The sequence below is a fragment of the Artibeus jamaicensis genome, unplaced genomic scaffold (assembly GCF_021234435.1).
Source record: "Artibeus jamaicensis isolate MK-2021 breed Jamaican fruit bat unplaced genomic scaffold, CSHL_Jam_final contig_233, whole genome shotgun sequence".
Classification (NCBI taxonomy): domain Eukaryota; kingdom Metazoa; phylum Chordata; class Mammalia; order Chiroptera; family Phyllostomidae; genus Artibeus; species Artibeus jamaicensis.
Window position 1 is genome coordinate 26,911,358 of NW_026521486.1, and position 19,261 is coordinate 26,930,618.

A 19,261-nucleotide genomic window follows, 5' to 3' on the forward strand; every position below is an offset into this window, starting at 1 on the left:
TACCTAGGTTCGAATTTCTGTTCCTGTGCTAGTCTGGGTACTCTTCATCTTCTGCATGCAGTGGTCTCCTAATTTGCCTTCCTACCAGTCTTTCACCCTTGAGTCAATCTATCCCTATAGCCACAGGTCTCATTATGAAGTGCAAATATTATTCTAACAAACACATTGCACCAAAAACTATTCTGAGAATTTTACAATACTAAAGATTTATTATATATACATTCAATGACTTCTCCCTTTCATATACAATTTACTCAATAATCCTATTTTTTATGGTACAAACTTTGGTTCTTGAACATTTCCCATCTTGAATAGATTCTTGACCATGTTGTTCATGGAAAAAACCATCTGTTGTTGAACTTTGGTTCTCAACCTAACAACCCTTTCATACTGATACCTATATGATCAGTCACACATCTCAGGTATGATTTTGTTTTTGAACAAATTGCTTCTCGAACAGCCTTCCAGCACCAGTTTAAGTTGGAGAACCGAGGTGCACTTCAGCACTGTATAGGATTCACATGAAAGGCATTTAAGATATAAAGGAAAGAATAGGTCTGCCTAGCCTGAATGCAAAGCATAGGCTGTCTCATTATGTGTTGTGTGCATGTGTATTTGTGTGTCCTTGCACATGAAATACACTATTGGGCCACTGGATAAACCACATAAGCCCTTTAGCTTATTCTCATCTGTAAAATGGGGAAAATATTGTTAAAGTCATGTCCTAAAATTATATGGTAGATTATTTAGTGATTAAAGTACTTTGTAAAGAAAATAGTACCAATGTAATTAAGCATTCTTATTCAATTTATTTGCTTTTAAAACTAACACATTTGAAACAGAGTAACCTTTTCTGACTTTCTAATAGTTTTGAAATGTTTTAAAAGGTTTGCCATTCAATCAGTGTCAGTTCCAAAAGCTCTGGGGGAAGCAAGTGATCTTTGAGAATAAGACTGAGTATGTTCTTAGCAATAAATAACACCTCTCAATTTTTCTCAAGTCAACATGGTAATCCTGAAGGAATTCTTTATCCCTTATGTTTAAAACTTAGCTTAACCACATTTTCAGTAAGATTCTCAGTCTGTGCCATAAATGGTAGTACCTTTACACCCAAGTTTTAAATACTTTTCTGACCATAAAAAGATATCATGTTTATACATTATCAGGAACTCAGAAGATCTTGCAGTAGAACATTTATTTATATTTATTTCATGAAACACTCAAAGTTTAGGTTAGTGGGAAATAATTTTAATCAAAGAATTATACATTTGCTTCCCACACATCTCGCTTTCTATTAGGAAGTGATGTTGTGATCCATTTCACTACAATATTACAAAATATTTACAGGAAAATATTAAAAATAAACAAAAAAGGCAAGATGGGGTGAAATAAACCGTTTCCCCCTCAAAATATCTACTCCAGTGCCCACGGCACACAAGAGAATCAGAACAAGTGAGTAACAAAGATTCCCCTGATCACGTTTCCAAAGAATTGGAGAGAAGAAACAGGATGAAAACGGTGGCATGAAAGGGAATGGATGTCGGCAGAACTGCTTCAGTAACCAACCTATTCTGAGTGAAATGCTCTCTGATATGCAGCGAATTCCGAACAAGGCTAAACTTTAAGATACTCTTTCAACTGAAATTAGAAAATACCCTGACAGCGAAAGTGGCTCTTCTGCCTAAGTTTCCTAAGAGCCTCTTTCTCTCTGAACAAATGATGTGAAACAGGAGTGTTTGGGCATCGAAGTTGTCACAGTAACCCTTCCATCTCCTTCATAAATGCTTCATACACATCATCCTTAGTTTGTACTGAGATGGGAACAGATGGACCAGATTTGGGAGCTGCTTTGGCAAGAGGCACAGAAGAATCATCCTCTGACTTTCTTTGGGGAGCAGCAGTAGCCCCTTTATTCTCGCGACGGACCCTCAGTGCAGTGGGCACAAATCGAGTAATCTCGGCCTTGGGATTAGTGATCTGTGGCTTGGCACTGATGGTTGCTGTGGCTTTCTTCTCAATGGTGGCTGCGCTTGTGTCATCCGCCTTGGGTCGCTGAATCAAGTTGGGTGGAGCACTTAAAACTCCTGGGTTTGGCAAGGGAGCCGGTGGGAAAAGCCCAGGTGGGGCAGGTCCAAGTGGAGGCACCAAAGGTGGACGCATCATGCCAGGGCGTGGTGGAGGGATACCTAAATGAAGGAGAAAACAAGCTGATAAACAACGCAGGGACCAGAATATAGCTGTGATTAAGGGTGTTAAAAACATAGGCTGACAACTTTTAAAAAATGGACAATTTACATAAAGTAAGCTGAAATTATGCTGCTTGCTATTTAAAACTCAAAAATATTGATAATATTTTATTATAAAACAAGATTCATCTTCAGTCTGTATTTTGTATTTATAGTTGTGTTTTCTTCCTCTATACAATGCACTACTTTAAAATATAAAGTAAAACTGAAATCACCAACTGGCTTCAAGTATGATTTCAAAATGGTTAAATTTCAAACTTGACAGTCCAAGAGTCTGTCCCAGCTGTATAGTACAGACAAAGTTGGGTTTGATTCCCATGCATTATTTAGTGATGTCCACATCACGTCTCCCCAAAATGCTAACTCCATGAGCGGGAAATGAGATACTGCAACTAATCAAAACTATGTCACCATTCCTGGAAAATAATTCAGGTTTCATTGATGGTTTAGACATATCATCATTTTATCAAGAACAGCAGGTTTAATTTTCTTCAAATGCCACTTTCAAGACTGAATATCAAACATCCAATTTTACCAAATCTATGATGCTACAGCTTATACAAACTCATAAATATTCCACATACAATTGAGAGAGAGGGAAAAAAATGTCCCAGTTTGGAGATCTTTAATGTAAAGATTTTTTAATATAAAAGATCTTTACATTAAACTGTGACAGTTAGTGTAGTAAACCAGAGATACTTGCCACACATAAAAAGACAAGGAAATCTGCATACCTAGCATTGATACTGGGTTGAGGAAAAAAAATCTCTCTTGTGATTTTGAACTTTAATTGGTACTTATGCAGATGTATGGAATCACTACAATTATAAGATCTAAAAAACTTGAAGTTATGTTTAAAACAGATTTTATTTATTTTTAGATAGGGAAGGGAGGGAGAAAAAGAGGGAGAGAAGCATGAACTGGTTGCCTCTGGCACGCCCCAAACCCAGAACCTAAACCACAACCCAGGTATGTATGTGCCTTGACCAGGAATCAAACTGGTGACCTTTCTGACTTCTAGGATGACACCCAACCCACTGAGCCATGCTGGTCAGGGCTCAAATGGAGAATTTCAGTAATAGGTGGAATCAATGCAAATACTCTACGGAAGAACGCAAGTTCAATCCAGGTTAACAACAATTAAAAAACACTATTTTAAGATACTCCTTTATTTCAGGATACTAAAATGTAAAAATATGTCCTACAGCAAATGAAATACACAGGGTGGGGCAAAAACAGGTTTACAGTTGCTGTTTGTACAGAAAATAATGCAATAATTAATAACAATACAAGAATAAACTGTGTTTCATGCACTCGCAACTGTAAACCTATTATTCCCCACACAGTATAGGAGACACACGTTTGTTATGGATCAAAAGCTTTACCTGGAGGTGCCGGGGGAGGTAGCCTTGGTGGGGGTCCCCGAGGAGGAGGGCCAGGAGGCAGACCTGGAGGTGGACCTGGGGGAGGGCCAGGGGGTCGGCCAGGTGGTGGTCCTGGAGGTAAAAGTCGGGGTAAAGGCCCTCGCAGTCCTGGCATTCCAGGTGGTCTCAGGAATGGAGGAGCTCCTGAAAAGAGAAAAATGGTAAATTAATGTCAAACGTATTTATATAAAGGTAACTCAGATGTGGTTTGATGTACCACTTTGACCTAAAATCCGGTACTTCAAAAACTGACTGAAATGTGTAGAAGCAGAATTCATCCAACAATATTTGAGCACCAGAGAGAGAGAGTAGTACTGAACTTCTTACGGATCACCTCTTTGTTACCCAGCACTGACAACAAGCATACTCAATGACAGCTCTGTTGGGCTGGAAACATTATGAAGATGAGAAAAACATTTTTTAACTTACTTCTTTTAACTTTAAGTTCCAGCTAAGATGGAGGTATAGGTAGACATGCTTTGCTTCTTCACACAACCAAGTTAAAAACAAAAGAACCACCACAACTGTCATAAAATCAAACTATATGGAAGCCCAACAACTAAGGACTTAAAAGAAACACTCATCTAGACTGGTAGGACAGGTGGAGACAGGGAGTGGGGGTGGAAAGGATACACAACAAAGTGGCAGACCCAGGCAGGTGGCAGCCAGTGGACTGCTGGTCCCACATACACATGAGGTTAACCTGGGAGGAACAACTGGGGAGCAAGACAAACTGCACAACCCAAAGTTCCAGCGTGGGAAACTAAAGCCTCAAAACCTCTGGCTATAAAAATCTATAGGGGTTGCGGTGAAGTGAGAAACACCCAGCCTCACAGGAGAGTTTGTTGGAGAGACCTATAGGGTCCTAGAATGTACACAAGCCCACCCACTCTGGAAGCAGCACCTGAAAGGAAAAAATCCTCTTGTGGGAAGTGACAGAAAGTGGAGCGAGAGCCGAACAAGCTAGCAAGTGGTACTGTTCCCTCTCAGACCCCTCCTCCACATACACTGCCACAATGCAGCAATGTGAGTTGCCCCACCCTAGTGAATACCTAAGACTCCGCCCCTTACAACATAACAGGTGTGCCAAAACAAAGAAATATAGCCCAAATGAAAGAACAGACAAAACTCCAGAGAGAGAACTAAGTGACTGGGAGATAGTGACTGACTGCAACCTATCAGATGCAGAGTTCAGAACACTGAACTGTTCAGAACAGGATGCTCACAGAAATGACTAAGTATGGTCTCAAAATAAAGGGAGAAGAAATGAAAGCTATGCAAAGTGAAATAAAGGAAAATATACAGGGAATCAACAGTGACAAGAAGGAAACTGGGACTCAGATCAATGGTGTGGACCAGAAGAAAGAAATAAAAATTCAACCAGAACAGAATGAAGAAATAAGAATGAAAAAAAAGGAGGAGAGGCTTTATCTCAGGGACAACTTTAAACGTTCCAACATCTGAATCACAGAAGTGCCAGAAGGAGAAGTGCAAGAAATTGAAAATTTATTTGAAAATAAAATGATGGACAAATTCCCCAATCTAGCAAAATAGACTTCCAGGAATTCCAGGAAGCTCACAGTCCCAAAGAAGTTGGACCGAAGGAAACACACACCAAGGAATCTCATCATTACATTAGCCAACATTAAAGATAAGGAGAGAATCTTAAAAGCAGCAAAAGAAAAGGAGACGGTTACCTACAAAGGAGTTCCCATAAGACTGTCAGCTGATTTCTCAAAAGAAACCTTGAAGGCAAGAAGGGGCTGGAAAGAAGTATTCCACATCAAGAAAGGCAAAGACCTACATCCAAGATTACTCTATCCAGCAAAACTTTCCTTTAGAATGGAAGGGCAGATAAAGTGCTTCTCAGATAAGGTCAAGTTAAAGGAGTTCATCATCTCCAAGCCATTATTATATAAAATGTTAAAGGGACTTATCTAAGAAAAAGAAGATAAAAAGTATTAACAGCATGGTGACAACTCATAAGTATCAACAACAGAACCTATAAAAACAGTAATGAAAACTACGCAAACAACTAGGACAGGAACAAAATCACAGAAATGGTAATCACATGGAGGATTATCAGTGGAGGAGGGGAGCGGGGAGAATAGGGGAAAAGGTATAAGGAATAAAAGCATAAATGGTAAGTACAAAATAGACAGGGGGAGCTAAGAATAGTATGGGAAACGGGGAAGCCAAAGAACTGATATGTATGACCCATGGACCTGGGGCAGGGGGAATGCTGGTGGGAGGGGAAGTGCAGCGTGGAGGGGGATAAAGGGGAGAGAAAAATGGGACAATTATAATAGCATAATCAATAACATATTCTTAAAAATTTTGTTTTTTAAAAGATTTTATTTAGTTAGTTATTTTTAGAAAGAGGGGAGGGAGGGAGAAAAAGGAGGAGAGAAACTTCTACTGGCAGCCTCTCACATGCTCCCAACTGGGGCTCTGACCCACAACACAGGCATGTGCCCTGACTGGAAATCGAACTGGTGACCCTTTGGTTTGCAGGCTGGTACTCAACCCACTGAACCACACCAGCCAGGGCAAAAGGAATTCTTCAATGGTTCCACCACGAGCTGAAAATGGACTATAAAATCAAGTGCTTCAGTGATCTCCTGAAACTCATTATGATAAAGACGAGGACCACAGAGAAATGTCCTTAAGATAGGGCATTTTGCTTTGAACTAACAGGAAAAGGATGAAGTCAACTGAAGAGAAACAGATTGGCTATAGAGAAGGAATAAAATCATAAAGAGCCAAGAAGTTGTATATGTTATTTCATACTGTAAATAAACATTTTATATTTTTAAGCTGAAGATGTGATTAACACCTATCACTTTTGTCTCCAACTATAAAGATTACACTGACATCCACTAATTCCCCAAACCAAGGGACAGGAGACAGCATTTACTGTGTCCTAGTCTCACTGGCTACCAATTCTGAATAGCGTCAACCCGTCCTATTAAAAAATAGTATCAAAAGAAACTCTCAGCTGTACACTCAGTTTCTGCCTAACAGCACCATAATCGAAGAATGCTGAAAAAGGAAAAGCTTGGGAGAAAAACACAGCAGTCAGAAATACGAGCTGCACACAATGTTGTAAGAATAAACCAGTCGCACCTGTCCCTCAAGAATTCTTGATTTTTAGGTAACTGCATGAGGAGGAAAAGAAAACACTACTAATGATATGTATTTTTTGGAATGACTTCACCCTAACCACATGTAGACTTAATAAATATGTAACTTATTTATAATATGTAAATGCTTACCTGGAGGTGGTCCAGGAGGAAGACCAGTAGGCGGTCCAGGGGGCCGTAAAGGTGGAGCAGGAGGTGGTCCAAGAGGAGGTGGTCCTGGCATGGGAGGTGCCTGAATCTGAGAAGGGGGGACAGACTGTGGGGGAGCTTGTTGCTGTGAAGAAGTAGATGTGCCATCAGAAAGAGATTCCTCTTTATGCTGTTTTTGTGACTGGTTTTCTGCTTCAGAATCATCAGAATCACCTTCATCATCGTCCTCTGAAAATTCCTCTACTTCCCGACCCTCCTCAGGGATTTCCTGACCTGAAATTTTAAACCAGGTAAATGGAGTTAATTTTTTATAGCTTGTAAAAGAGTGCTGCCTGAAGACACATGCTCAGTAAATGCTTTCTGAAAATAAACAATCAAACAGTCTTCTTGTATAAAATACTTAAGATATGGAAGAATCAAATACCATTCCACTCACCTATGCTAGCGTAGCACAGTGGAACAGGCTTTAGAATAAGACAGACCTGGATTTAAATGTCAGTTCAACCACGTACTAATTACATATAACTTTGGGCACCTTAATGCCTCCAAACCTGACCTTTTGTAAAACAAGGAGTTATAACTTATTTCAGGGTTGTTGGGATACTAAATAGAAAAACATATGTAAGCACTTGGCACGAGGAAATACCAAAGGGTGATTCACTAGTCTTTTGGTGCCTTACCTGCCATTCGAAGCATCATGGCTTGAAGAGGGGTCAGCTCCTTAATGTTCTTCTTTTTCTTCCTTGATTTCCCAGGCATATCTGCAAACCGCACACTCAGACCTAAGGTGCCAGAGGGGGGTGGGAGAGGAATTGGCATTAACATAATTCGGTAACTGCTTACTATAGAATACTGTAAATTACTAGACATGAATGCTGCCTGCAAATCTGTTGTAAAACCTGGCAGAAGATACGCACAGAAAGAGACAGACATATTAAAGGTAGTAAATAAAGTGCCAACTGGTAGTATGTGCTGTAGTCATTTAAAAGTTATAAATTAAAAAAAGAAAAACAAAAAACTTCAAGAATAATAACATCTTTTTGCCAATAAAATTGAATACCCAGATAAAAATAATAGACATTTTTAAGAAGAATATAAGTTACTAAAATTGGTCAAAGAAGTGGTAAGACCGGAAGAAACAGAAATGAACCAAAGATCTGTTCACTGAAAGGCACCTGGATGAAATAATTTTAGAAGGAAATTCAGCCAAAGATTACACTACAGAAACTTCTGCCAAAGAGCATAGGAAAAGATGGAATGCTATCCAGAAGTCATGAAGTTAGCATAATGCTGATATCAAAACTAACCTACTGGCCAACATAAAATATAAGCAAATTTAATCAGATAATGTTTTACAAAAAGGAAGAAAACTGTAAACACGTAAGATTGGTCCCAGAAATGTAGGACAGTTTAACATTAGATAAGCTATAATGTAAATATTTCACCTTTTACCCTAGAAAACTTTTTAATGCAATTCATTACAATAAACAACTTAAGAAAAAACCGTAACAATACCCCAACAGATGCTTAGAAAGCATTTATGACAGAAGCTCTTAGCAAACTAGAAGGGAACGTCTTAACTGGGGGAAAAAAAGTTATTCATTGGATGCTTTTCAATGTCATACTATAGACGATTCAATGTTAGAAGCATTCTTACTTGGTAAACACAGAAGGATAGGAGTTCCATGTGGGCAGGACTTCAGTTTTGTTTATATCCTTAGTTCCTACAAAAATGCCTTGCATACAGTAAAAACTCAATACATATTAGCTGAATCACAGGACAGCCATTTGCAGCAAGAGGGCACCGATGAGTCCATGTTTTTTAAAAACACCAGTTGTCAGAAAGAGGAAGACGAGGCAGACCGCACGGTCCCAGAAGAAACGCAGCTGCTGTGGCTCTAACGGCTTCTACTTCCCAGTACTTGTTCCTACGTTGAGGGCCCTCCATAATTTTTCATTACTGGCTCTGTCTACCACTCTGTTCAACTAGCTTTTTGATTTGCAACCATAATTCTTAAGAAATAGGAAGAATAGGTGTCATTATTATATATGCTAATATTTTCAGTGTTAGCTAATACATAAATATGGAGTTGCTGGCTACTAAAACAGTTCCAAAAGAAGCTCTAAGACTATTGAGATGTGACACATTATACATTTTGTATTGCTCAATAATTATTACGATGGTTCAAATTTTCTTGAATGTCTTAACTACTTTAAAAGTACATGTAACTCAGTCTGAATTTATAATAATCAAACACATACATTATGGATATGTTTCCATTAAGTCATGACTCTACTGAAAGGCATACCTGCATTATAATTCTGGCTCTGGTTCAAGTAATATACCCCAATCACATACAATTTAAGGGGCTTCATTGTAGGTATTTAAATAGACTTATTAAAAAACAACAATGTGAATATGGTTTTCTCAATAGTTATGTGGTTATGCTTTCTTTCCTATACATACCCATGAGAGTACCCATCATCTTTATGCTGTTGAAGAGCTATTATCATTTCCCTCAAAAGTAAACTTTAATACATAGACATTTTTATTATATACAATGCTTTAAAAAAAACCCATTAGAACTTACTTAGTCAGGAACTTTGAGATTACTAAGGCACAAAAATGAATGCAGCTCGACCGTCCCTTTCAAGGAGCTCAGTTACTTTCACATATGCATTAAGAAGCCAGGACCTTCCACCTGTGTCCCATTTACTGATCAATACCATGCAACTTCCACCTGCACATACCTGATTTCTTTTCTTCATTGTTGTTTCTTTCATTATCATCTCGGTGCACAAATTCATCCCCTTCACTTTCTCCATCTGATCTGTCAGTGTCGCTGTCATCAGTACTGTCATCATGCTTATCTTGATCCATGTCCTCAGGATAGCCATCATCTTCACTGGTGCTGGAGACATCATCGTCATGACCCCGCTGAGCTGAAAAGGGAGGGAGCAGGGAACAGGTAATGTGATTGGCTCCTCCACTACATGGTACCCCCAAAATACAGAGAATTATGCTCATTATGTGACAATAATCTAATTGTTTAAAAAATTTCTGTGCAGATCTCGGCTATTCAGATAGTCTGACAATATTTTCATTTGGCAATTTAAAAAATTCAGATTTGAAAACAAATTACACGTAGAAGTTACATATACACAATCACTGTGCACACGGCAAAACTCTAGTCTGATGACAATGAAGCTGAAGGGAAACAGGTATCTGAGTCTCAGGGCACTGGTTAAGGGATATTTCTAAGAACAGCCTAATTTAAAATACAACAAACATTTCTATACTTTGCTATGTGGGATGCTTTTATTTAGGTAGATCCTATGATTTATCCATATGGTATTCTCATTTATTTCCCAATTCTGAGGGTGGTGAACAAGCTGTAAAACAGGGCCAACGTAAAAACTGGGCAGCTTTTAAGAGCAAAAGGAACAGTCACTCCTTACCAAGTTCAGGACTATATAACATGTCTTCATCTCGCCGACGAGAGGGAAGATCAAGGGCAAAGCCCACTTTACGGCCATACATTTGCAAGACTTGAGGAGGAGGTGGACCAGGGGGTGGACCTGGAGGTTTTCTGCCAGGGGGCAAACGGGGAACACCATGTCCAAGAAGAGGAAGAATAGAAACTGCCCGAGTTGGAGGTCTGCAAAGAAAATTTCACAGTAAGTGTGTTAACAGTGGTATTTACTTTTTCTAAACAACTTTCAAGGAATTTTAAAATTTCATCTTTAATCAAATGAGGCACTGCTTATATTCATTCACTTTGTCTTTTATTTCCCACTGCATTAATTTTGGCGCTAGAGAGTCAAGAGGTGCTTTTAATACATGCTATTTGGTTATGCTCTCACGTACCCGTAGGCTGAGGTCTTCTTAAGGATGGAGGGAGGCTGGGCACCAGGTAGTGGAATATCCTGGATCAAAATGTTAGAAGGAGCATGCGGCATATCGGGCAAAGGAATACTATCCACTTCCACATGCTGAGCATTCTGAAACAGAGAGAAACTTTCAGTAATACAATAAATCTATTAACTCAACATGAGGAATTCAGTCAGCTGTTTTATAACCCGGATTTGCTTTTCACCTAACATGAACATCTCAAAAAATAAAAATAAGAACAAGCCTCTTCAATATTGAAAACAATCTATCTTCTCTAAAAGAACCAAACTCAGTTTTTTTCTCCTCCTGGTATCAATTTTTTTTTGGTTTTGGTTTGAAATAACTGCTGTTTAGAGAAGTCCACTTGTTAAAGTCTCCAGTACCAGAGTTGTTCTATTTAATATTCTGGATGATAAATACACATATCAATTAGCTCAGCATGTTTCCAGTGGCGAGGTTGGGCTCTAAAATTAGTCTGCCTTTGATGAATTTCTGCCACATACTAGCTGCATGACTAAGCAAGTTCTTAGTTTCCTTCTGTAAATGGGACCCGTATTACCTACTTTACAAAAACTATAGCATTCAGGTTTTTTACATTTTTATTTTGAGGTAAATTTAAAGTGACATGTATAAAATCAGTGAGTTCTGACAAAGGCATATAGTATTTCATACTCATTCCCAGTCAGTCCTAACACTATCCCAGGATAATTGCTGCTACAAATTTTTTGCCTGTTCAAGAATTTGACAGAAATGGAACCAAACCCAGAGGTTCAGTATGTTTTTGAGATTTAAGAATATCTGAGCCATTCCCAGTTTTTGGCTATTACTGTTGGCAGATGAATTAACTTCTCTTGTACATGTTCAGTTTGACAAGAAACTGCCAAGATGAAGAGGCTCAACAATCAATTCTCCCATTAATAAGTTGAAGAGCAAATCTAAACATAACACTTGAGTTTCTCTTTCTAAGGAAACCTGATTACCTTGACAGCATCAAAATATTGGCTAAGCTGAGCCCTCTTCTGTTCATATTCCACTTCTAGCTTCCTCAGTTCTTTGTAAATATCTGGATTCTCTTTCTCGTAGAGCCGAAGAATTCGTTCAAAGGTTTCACGCAGCTTTTTACGTTTGTCTTTCAGCACCTTCTCATTTAACTGTGGCTGTTGCACTGGGTTAAACTCTGAGAGAAAAGAGTAGATTATGGAATTAAATACAAAAAGGTAATTTTATTTAGGTTGTCAATAGACTATACCATTTCATCAAAAACTTATATGCTAAAATTTTTAAAAGGGGGCTACCATCAGACATATCCTTTCATTTCTAAAGAACTGTAATACATACTTATGAAAATTCCATCCCTTTACGATGGCCACTAATTTTACTTTCCTTTCTAAGAAATGTCATACAATTATTTTTCATCATCTTTGCAATAAAAAATCAATTTTCACTCCTCTATGCTAGTACAGTTAAGGTTCAGCCAGACAGACTTGGGTTTACACACTACACTGGCTCTGTCATTTAATTCTGAGATCTTGGGCATGTCATTTGAATTCTCCTATTTTCAGCTTCTTCATCTGCAAAACGTGGACATCAAGTACTTCACAACAAAGGCCTGATGATTAACGGGGATCACAAACTAAATACCCAGTGGTATCTGGCTTATCACTTATTATTTTTATAAAGGACTGGTGCTCTTTGTCTAGCTACCATATAACCCATGTGTTCACCCTGGGCCTTAATTTCAGGTCCTCTGTCCCAAGAGGGATTAGCACTCCCAGGCCTGCCTGGTTAGTCACACCTGCCCCGCCCCCATCACCCTTCCAGTGACTGACTCAGAGATAAATGGTACAGGATCCAGACTGGGGCCAGATCCTTGTCTGAGGCTTTTACATGTAGATGTGGGGGAGAGACGCTCTCACGAGCAGGAATGAAATAAATGGAGAGCTATCTGGGGTCTTGTCTCCCAACCCCCACTACATTCCACATACATATTTTATCTCCCATCCCAAGAAATTCATTACAGTATGCTGAACAAAGCTAACAGAGAGAAGACCAGAGATGGACAGGCTTGATAATGGCCAGAATTTCCAAGTTATAGGAGTTAATGTATGCCTTTTTCTTAGTTTATACTGAGTTTTATATATTTATAAATATATATACTTTTATATTGTAAACATATATATGTATATAAAGTAGTTTGTACTGAGTTTTATATATTGATAAACAATGTTCCCTTCTCCCTTTTCTTAAAGAATAATAAATTTAATTATCCTTTTCCCTAAACCCCATTAACTATTAACCTTGGCGATTTATTCAAAACCAGAAGGTATGGTCTTACACCACAGTACTCCTCCTGTGATTAAGTCAGATAAATCAATAAAGGACTGGGAAGGACTTGGCAACACAGTCTGGCCCAGAACTCTTAGTGCACAGGCTCAGCCACATCATGTTAGAGAGCTTGTAATTCTGCACCCTCACATATCTGGATTTTTTTGAACCCCATTTAATGCATCAGTGAAGAGATCCACTGTAACATTTTCACTTACTGTTTTTTGGCAAACCACTGAAACTTTTTGGGAACCTTTGTAAATGAAACTTATAAAGATTCCTTTAATATATAACTTAAAAAAGTGGCAAGGGGCAGAAGACAGAACCGGCAAAAACCTGACTGCTGAAAAGCACACAGTTGATTTGACTTTATTTTTGCATCTTAGAAAACTTCTATTTAAAAAAACCCCTATGTTCTAATGTTAAGAAAATAGGTATTTGTGTGTTGGGATAAAATTTCCAGGGGCAGCATCACACACACGATTCTCTCTAAATACCTTAGATGCAAGGTAAGGTAAGATGCAGTTACCTCATGTGGTTCTAGTTATGACAACGCAGGGATACTGAAGATGTAGATAGCACTTCTCAGCCTTTTGGCTAAGATCAAGTGTGAAGATGTAGATAAAGGGACTGAATAAAAAAATTATTCTATGAATTGTGAAAAGGGGGATCCTAATATTTGATATTGGTATTTATTTGATGATTTCGGCTACATCCTTACTAAGTAGTCAAGCATCTTTGGATCTTCTCACTGGAAAATGTGGAAAACTGGTATACTCATGGTGGTCTAACAGATTTATGTGGTAGTTGTTAGCATTACAAAACAAGATAAATAAAAAACCCCAAAGTAATTTCAGAAGCCAGATTTCTCTCTTCTCTCAAAAAGTGAGCTGGCCAAAGTGGGTGTTCATTACCTCCTAACAATTAGCTCAAGCTGAATAATGGCTTCACTCTTACTCCAAATGACATCTTCGGATTACAATGACTCCCCACCATTGCAGTTTGTCTTTCTGACATTAAAGTGTCAAACACCACCATGCTTTAGTTTTTCTTACGCCTCTGTTGCCTCACTCATTATCTGCCTACCTCTGTGTATCAGACTATTGTATCCATTATAAAATTTGGCCATTTAACAAAATTGTTACCCATTTCATCCAATTTCTCCATGTCCCGGATAATCTGTTTGGGATCCTTCATCTTCAAAACTGCAGCTCGTACCATCATGCGCTGTTTTTTGTTCTTAGAAAAAGGAAACAGCAGTATGTCAAGAGGCTGGACACTGATGAGTAGTTTTTATTTCAATTTGCTTCAAGAATCTATTTAAACTGAGGTTGAACTTTTTGGTTTCTGATCACTTGTTTCATTCGCGAGAAATTATATAACTTTTTACTCAAAACTGTTTCATCTTTATACAGAAAGGTAAGTAAATGTTATTTATTTTTAGATGTGCTCTCTGAGGGGAGTATTTGTGAGATCTAAAGCAGTTACTGAAAACATTTTTCTTAATAAACAAAGGTTTCAGCTACATTCTAAAATTATATACCAGAGAAAAGTTTTGCAGGATTTAATGTTAAGTAATATAACAAGAACACACAATTAAAAACCTAAGTTTTCTCAATGTATTATGGCACGATGCTAAAAAGTAAATTCTTCCCTATTCTAGGAAGCACTTTGTGACAAGCTCAATAGCTACATAACTAGGAAAATGAACGCACAAAGCTATTAGGATCACATTTATTTTTCATGCACTAATTCAGTAGCTATTAACAAAGTAGGATGTTTTAATAATTACCAAAAATGAGTTGCCTTCAAAAGCAGTTATTTAACTCACTGGGAAAGTTAACCAATGACTCACTGTGAGCTTATCTGCCGTTCAGTTTCCAAGTACAGATGGTCCCTAAGTGCAGACGGTCCCCAACCATCATTTGACTTTTGACTTGACTTTACGATGGTGCCAAAGTGATACCAATTCAGTAAAAACTGTACTTTAAATTTTGATCTTTACCTGGGCTGGCCATGTGTAACACAATAGTCTCTTATGATACCAGGCAGCAGGCAAGCTAATTTTGCCTAACTGTGGCCTAATATAAAAATTCTGAGCATGTTCAAGGTGAGGTGGGCTACACTGTGCTGTCTTAGATCAGGTATATTAAAAGCATTCTGAATTAAGATACTTTCAATTTATGATGGATATATTGGGACATAATAGTAACCTCATCTTAAGTCAAGGAGCATCTATATGGTATTTTGAAATTTTATGGCTTGTTGTAAGAAGTGTAAAGTATATTTTCTGACAAATAATTGGAAATGTTATTTTGAAAAGCACTAATCCCAAATGATAAGATGTGCCAAACAACATGGATAACTAATTTGATGCATCTGAAACCATACCTTTTTTAATTCTCTCTTCCGGGCTTCTTTTCCTTGAGGGAGAGAAAGAACATAAACCTTTAAAACTATGACCACTGTTAAAGCATCTTCTCAACACAGAAAACGTGAACTGTGGGCCCGCCCTGCCCATTGCAGGGTGTGCAGCAGCATCCCTGGCCTCTCCCTACTGGATGTCACTAGCACCGTTCTAATTTTGTCAACTAAAAATGTCAACAATTTTTTGTTTTCTTAAGAAATAATTAGAAACCCCAAAGAAAAAATGATGCCACAGAATATTAAACAAGAGGCCGACAAACTAATTTATTCAAAATCCCATATACAAAAAGAAAGCCAATTCTACTTTGCAAGCCAATCAAATTAAAAATATGTCTGATTTTTTTTGAATGACTTAAAGTTTTATTTAAAAAATTTTTTAAAGATTTTATTTATTTTTAGAGAGAGAAAGGGAAGGAGAGAAACATCGATATGAGAAATATCCATTGGTTGCCTCTCGTACCACCCTGACCGGAGACTGGACCCATAACCCACGCTGTGACCTGACTGGCAAATCAAACTGGTGAGCCTTTGCCATGTGGGTCTGGTTGCATGTTTTGAAGTTTTAATCATGTGCCCACAAGAACTCTAGTTAACTTCATACAACTGACTCCTGGCACTGCTGGTCTGGTAATTAGGGCATCATGAAACAGATTCCCCAGTGCTTGCACTTTTCACTACTTCTCTTCTTCATCATCCACATTAATGGATACTTACGGGCTTGGTCGGTGGGGTTCATAAATTTTCCACTCTTGGTGGATGATGTAGATCTTCGTCCCATGTTGATAATCTGTGTGGTTCACTTGTTCATTAAAAAAAAGTTTCAACCTAAGAATGTCCAAACCTGTAGAAAATTTGTATAAGAATATATTAGAGCTTATTTGAGCCAAACTGATGACCTTCCTGGCAGCAAGGTCTCAAAAATGCTCTGGATGATGACAGTTTTGCAGTCTCTTTCATAGGGGGTGGGGGTGGGGGGAATGTAAGAATGAATGATTACAGTAAGGTGGGAGAAAGCAAGGGGGAAAATATCTATGACTGGGTTATAGTATACTGTATTTTGCCATGTATAACACACACTTTTCGCCCAAATTTTTGAAGGAAAAATAAGGATGTACATTACACATGGGTAGTACCTGAAATAACTTGTTTTTGAGTTTTGTAATTATTTGTTATGTAAAATTTCTTGTACCAAAACATGTTAAAAATGCTAAATTTTTGTAATACAAAAAACAAGTATATAAATATAAATAAACAAACAATTGAATTAAAAAATTAAAATGAAAGGGTTTTCCCCCCCTGAAAGTATGGGCCAAAAATGTGGGTGTGCCACATATACGGATGCACATTATACATGGCAAAATACGGTTAATAAGATTATGTGCCCCTTGAAGGTCCTTAAGCCTCTGAGGGGCCTGAAAAAGAAGCATTTCAAAATGTGTTAACCTAGGTGCACAAATACAATGGACATGGTTTGCCTAGGGAAAAGTTAAACCTTTTACTATGGAAGTTATGGGCCCCGGGCAAAATTTTTAGGTCAGAGAATGACACCTTTCCTTCTTTATGAAGATTTTATCAGACATTATCAAGTCGCTAACTCTCTCAGCAAGTGTTCAGTTGCCTACACTTGTGCTGAATGCTTCAAAGCTGTTCCAATGTAACTAATTTAGCCTGTTAAGGGTTTCCTTCTCAGAAAAACTGTGAATGGGGGCTATGGAAGGCAGAAGCATGCAAATTTAGTATAAATACAAGCTCTCATACCTTTGATGATCCGTACCTTTTTTGCTTTCCTCGCTCAATTACCCTCAGGCTCTTGTTTTGACTCATCTTTCCCAAACTGAACCAGAATACGAATTACAGATTTTTTTTACAGAGGACGCTGGAGCCTTAGCCTGCGCAAACTACTTTACTGTCTCAAAGCAGGGGCGATAGGGAAATTGGGCCACAGAACCATGAGGGAACTCAAAACAGCCAAAGAGGCTCCAAGGAGTCGGGGCCCATCTCCACCCGAGGCAACAGCAGCAGCAACTGCCGAAACCATAGCGACGGTTGACCCTGACCATCAAATCTAAGGCTACCTACCAATCAGCGTGGACAGACATGAGGCGGCGCTAGCCAACCGGGCGAAGTCAGCCGCTTAACCGGTGGTCGCCGCTCGGCCCCAGGCTCGGGGGTCCCCCAAGTCTGCTTCCCCCGGCAGACCCCCTAACACACAGAGAAAGAGCGGGGCTTGGGGGCCTACAGTCCCGAGGCAACAGCGCGAGCCCAAGGGAGGAACCGAAAAGATGAATAATCCGATTGGGACAAACTCGCACACTTACACTTCCGCCGGACTCTGGGACTGCGAGAAGCCGGGAGGGGACGACTCTCGGCCTCTTTTATTTAGCAGGGGCCTTCACCTCTGCCCCCAGTCGGCTACTCAACAACCGCCATCTTGAAACCTCGCGCCCCTCCACTTTTCCTACGTCACTTCCTGTCCCTGCGGGCTCAAGATCCTTGCACTTCTACCCGCTGGAAATGTAGAAAGTAACAAAGACCGGATTCTCTTCCGCACCAATACAGTACTGAATTGGTCGACGATCTGCTAAAAGCCCGCCCTAATAGTACGCATACAAAAACGACATTGGTCGACACTTTTGTTGACCAATAGAAATCAGAAAAAGAAGCAGCTCGGATATATGATTGGCTGGTGAAAAAACGGCCCTGCCTCTTGGGACAGGTATTCTGACCTAATTCCGGGTGCTTACTCTATTGCGCCACGGTATATTGTCTAGGAAGGGGAGAGTGTGGGTGCAGTTTTTGCCTTCCGGAGTTGTATTAGTTTGGGGATTTTTTTTCTCATGATGTAAGCTAGTACGGTCTTTTCGGAGTGTCTGTTTGGGAATGAATCCCCAAATAATATGTGCTACTGTGTTTGGTGTGTTTTGCCAGCATGATATACGTCTGTAAATTCAGTAATTTATAGATAACACACGTGTAGACCTGATGGTGCTCATATTAGATTTCCAGATTGCTAATCTACAGGATTACTTTTTTGGAGAGGAAGTGTGGGAATACACCTGTCTATTTTAATTTTACGACAGGTGAGGTTGTTATATTGGTTGTGGTCTCTTCACCAGCCAAAACGTCTCATATGATGTCACTGTACGTACGGGATTATACCCTCAGATTTAGTCTTCGAAGATTCTTTCTCTTGTATTCACTTTTCCCCCAAGAGTCCTACCCTATGTTTTCCCGTTATAGGTAATTTTAAGTATTTTAAAATTCTGTCCTTAAAGGACATACTTGTTTATTTCTCATCTTAATTGGAATATCCCTTATAGGAAATACGTTGTTGTAGGCCAATTCCTACAATGAATTATAAATATTAGCAGAATATTTAAATGTGCCATTAACCGTCAAGATTGGTCCTAACCTTTGTTTTTGGAAATTTTTGAATTGATTTTAGACTGATTGTTGAGTCAGAATAGTAAAAAGATCTTGTAGTTTCAAATTTATAAATCAGGTAATAACAAAAACATTTAATATTGAAGGTGAACTAAATTGCGATGTTTTGCAACTAAAAATAATGATAGGAGAAAATTAGTACATTTAGGAAATTAAGTGTTTTATCTAGCTTTTAATTTTTGAGATATGTTGAGCTTATTAAATGTCAAG

At 38.7% G+C, this 19,261-nt stretch overlaps 1 protein-coding gene across 2 annotated transcripts; it reads right to left on the reverse strand.

Annotated features, from left to right (window-relative positions):
• Positions 1–222: 222 nt before the first annotated feature.
• Positions 223–18,091, reverse strand: WBP11 (WW domain binding protein 11). 2 transcript variants are annotated; one of them, XM_037136620.2, is made up of 12 exons: positions 17,926–18,091; positions 16,322–16,448; positions 15,572–15,603; positions 14,326–14,419; positions 11,836–12,032; positions 10,832–10,965; positions 10,423–10,622; positions 9,715–9,906; positions 7,644–7,745; positions 6,946–7,236; positions 3,632–3,814; positions 223–2,186 (listed from the first exon to the last, which is right to left on the reverse strand). In XM_037136620.2, exons 2-12 carry the CDS (start codon positions 16,383–16,385, stop codon positions 1,753–1,755), a joined length of 1,923 nt encoding a protein of 640 aa, XP_036992515.1. In that variant the 5' UTR covers positions 16,386–16,448; positions 17,926–18,091; the 3' UTR covers positions 223–1,752. The 2 variants fall into 2 exon arrangements, with proteins under 2 accessions (XP_036992515.1, XP_053517856.1); XM_053661881.1 differs by lacking the exon at positions 17,926–18,091 and adding an exon at positions 17,687–17,705.
• Positions 18,092–19,261: the final 1,170 nt, after the last annotated feature.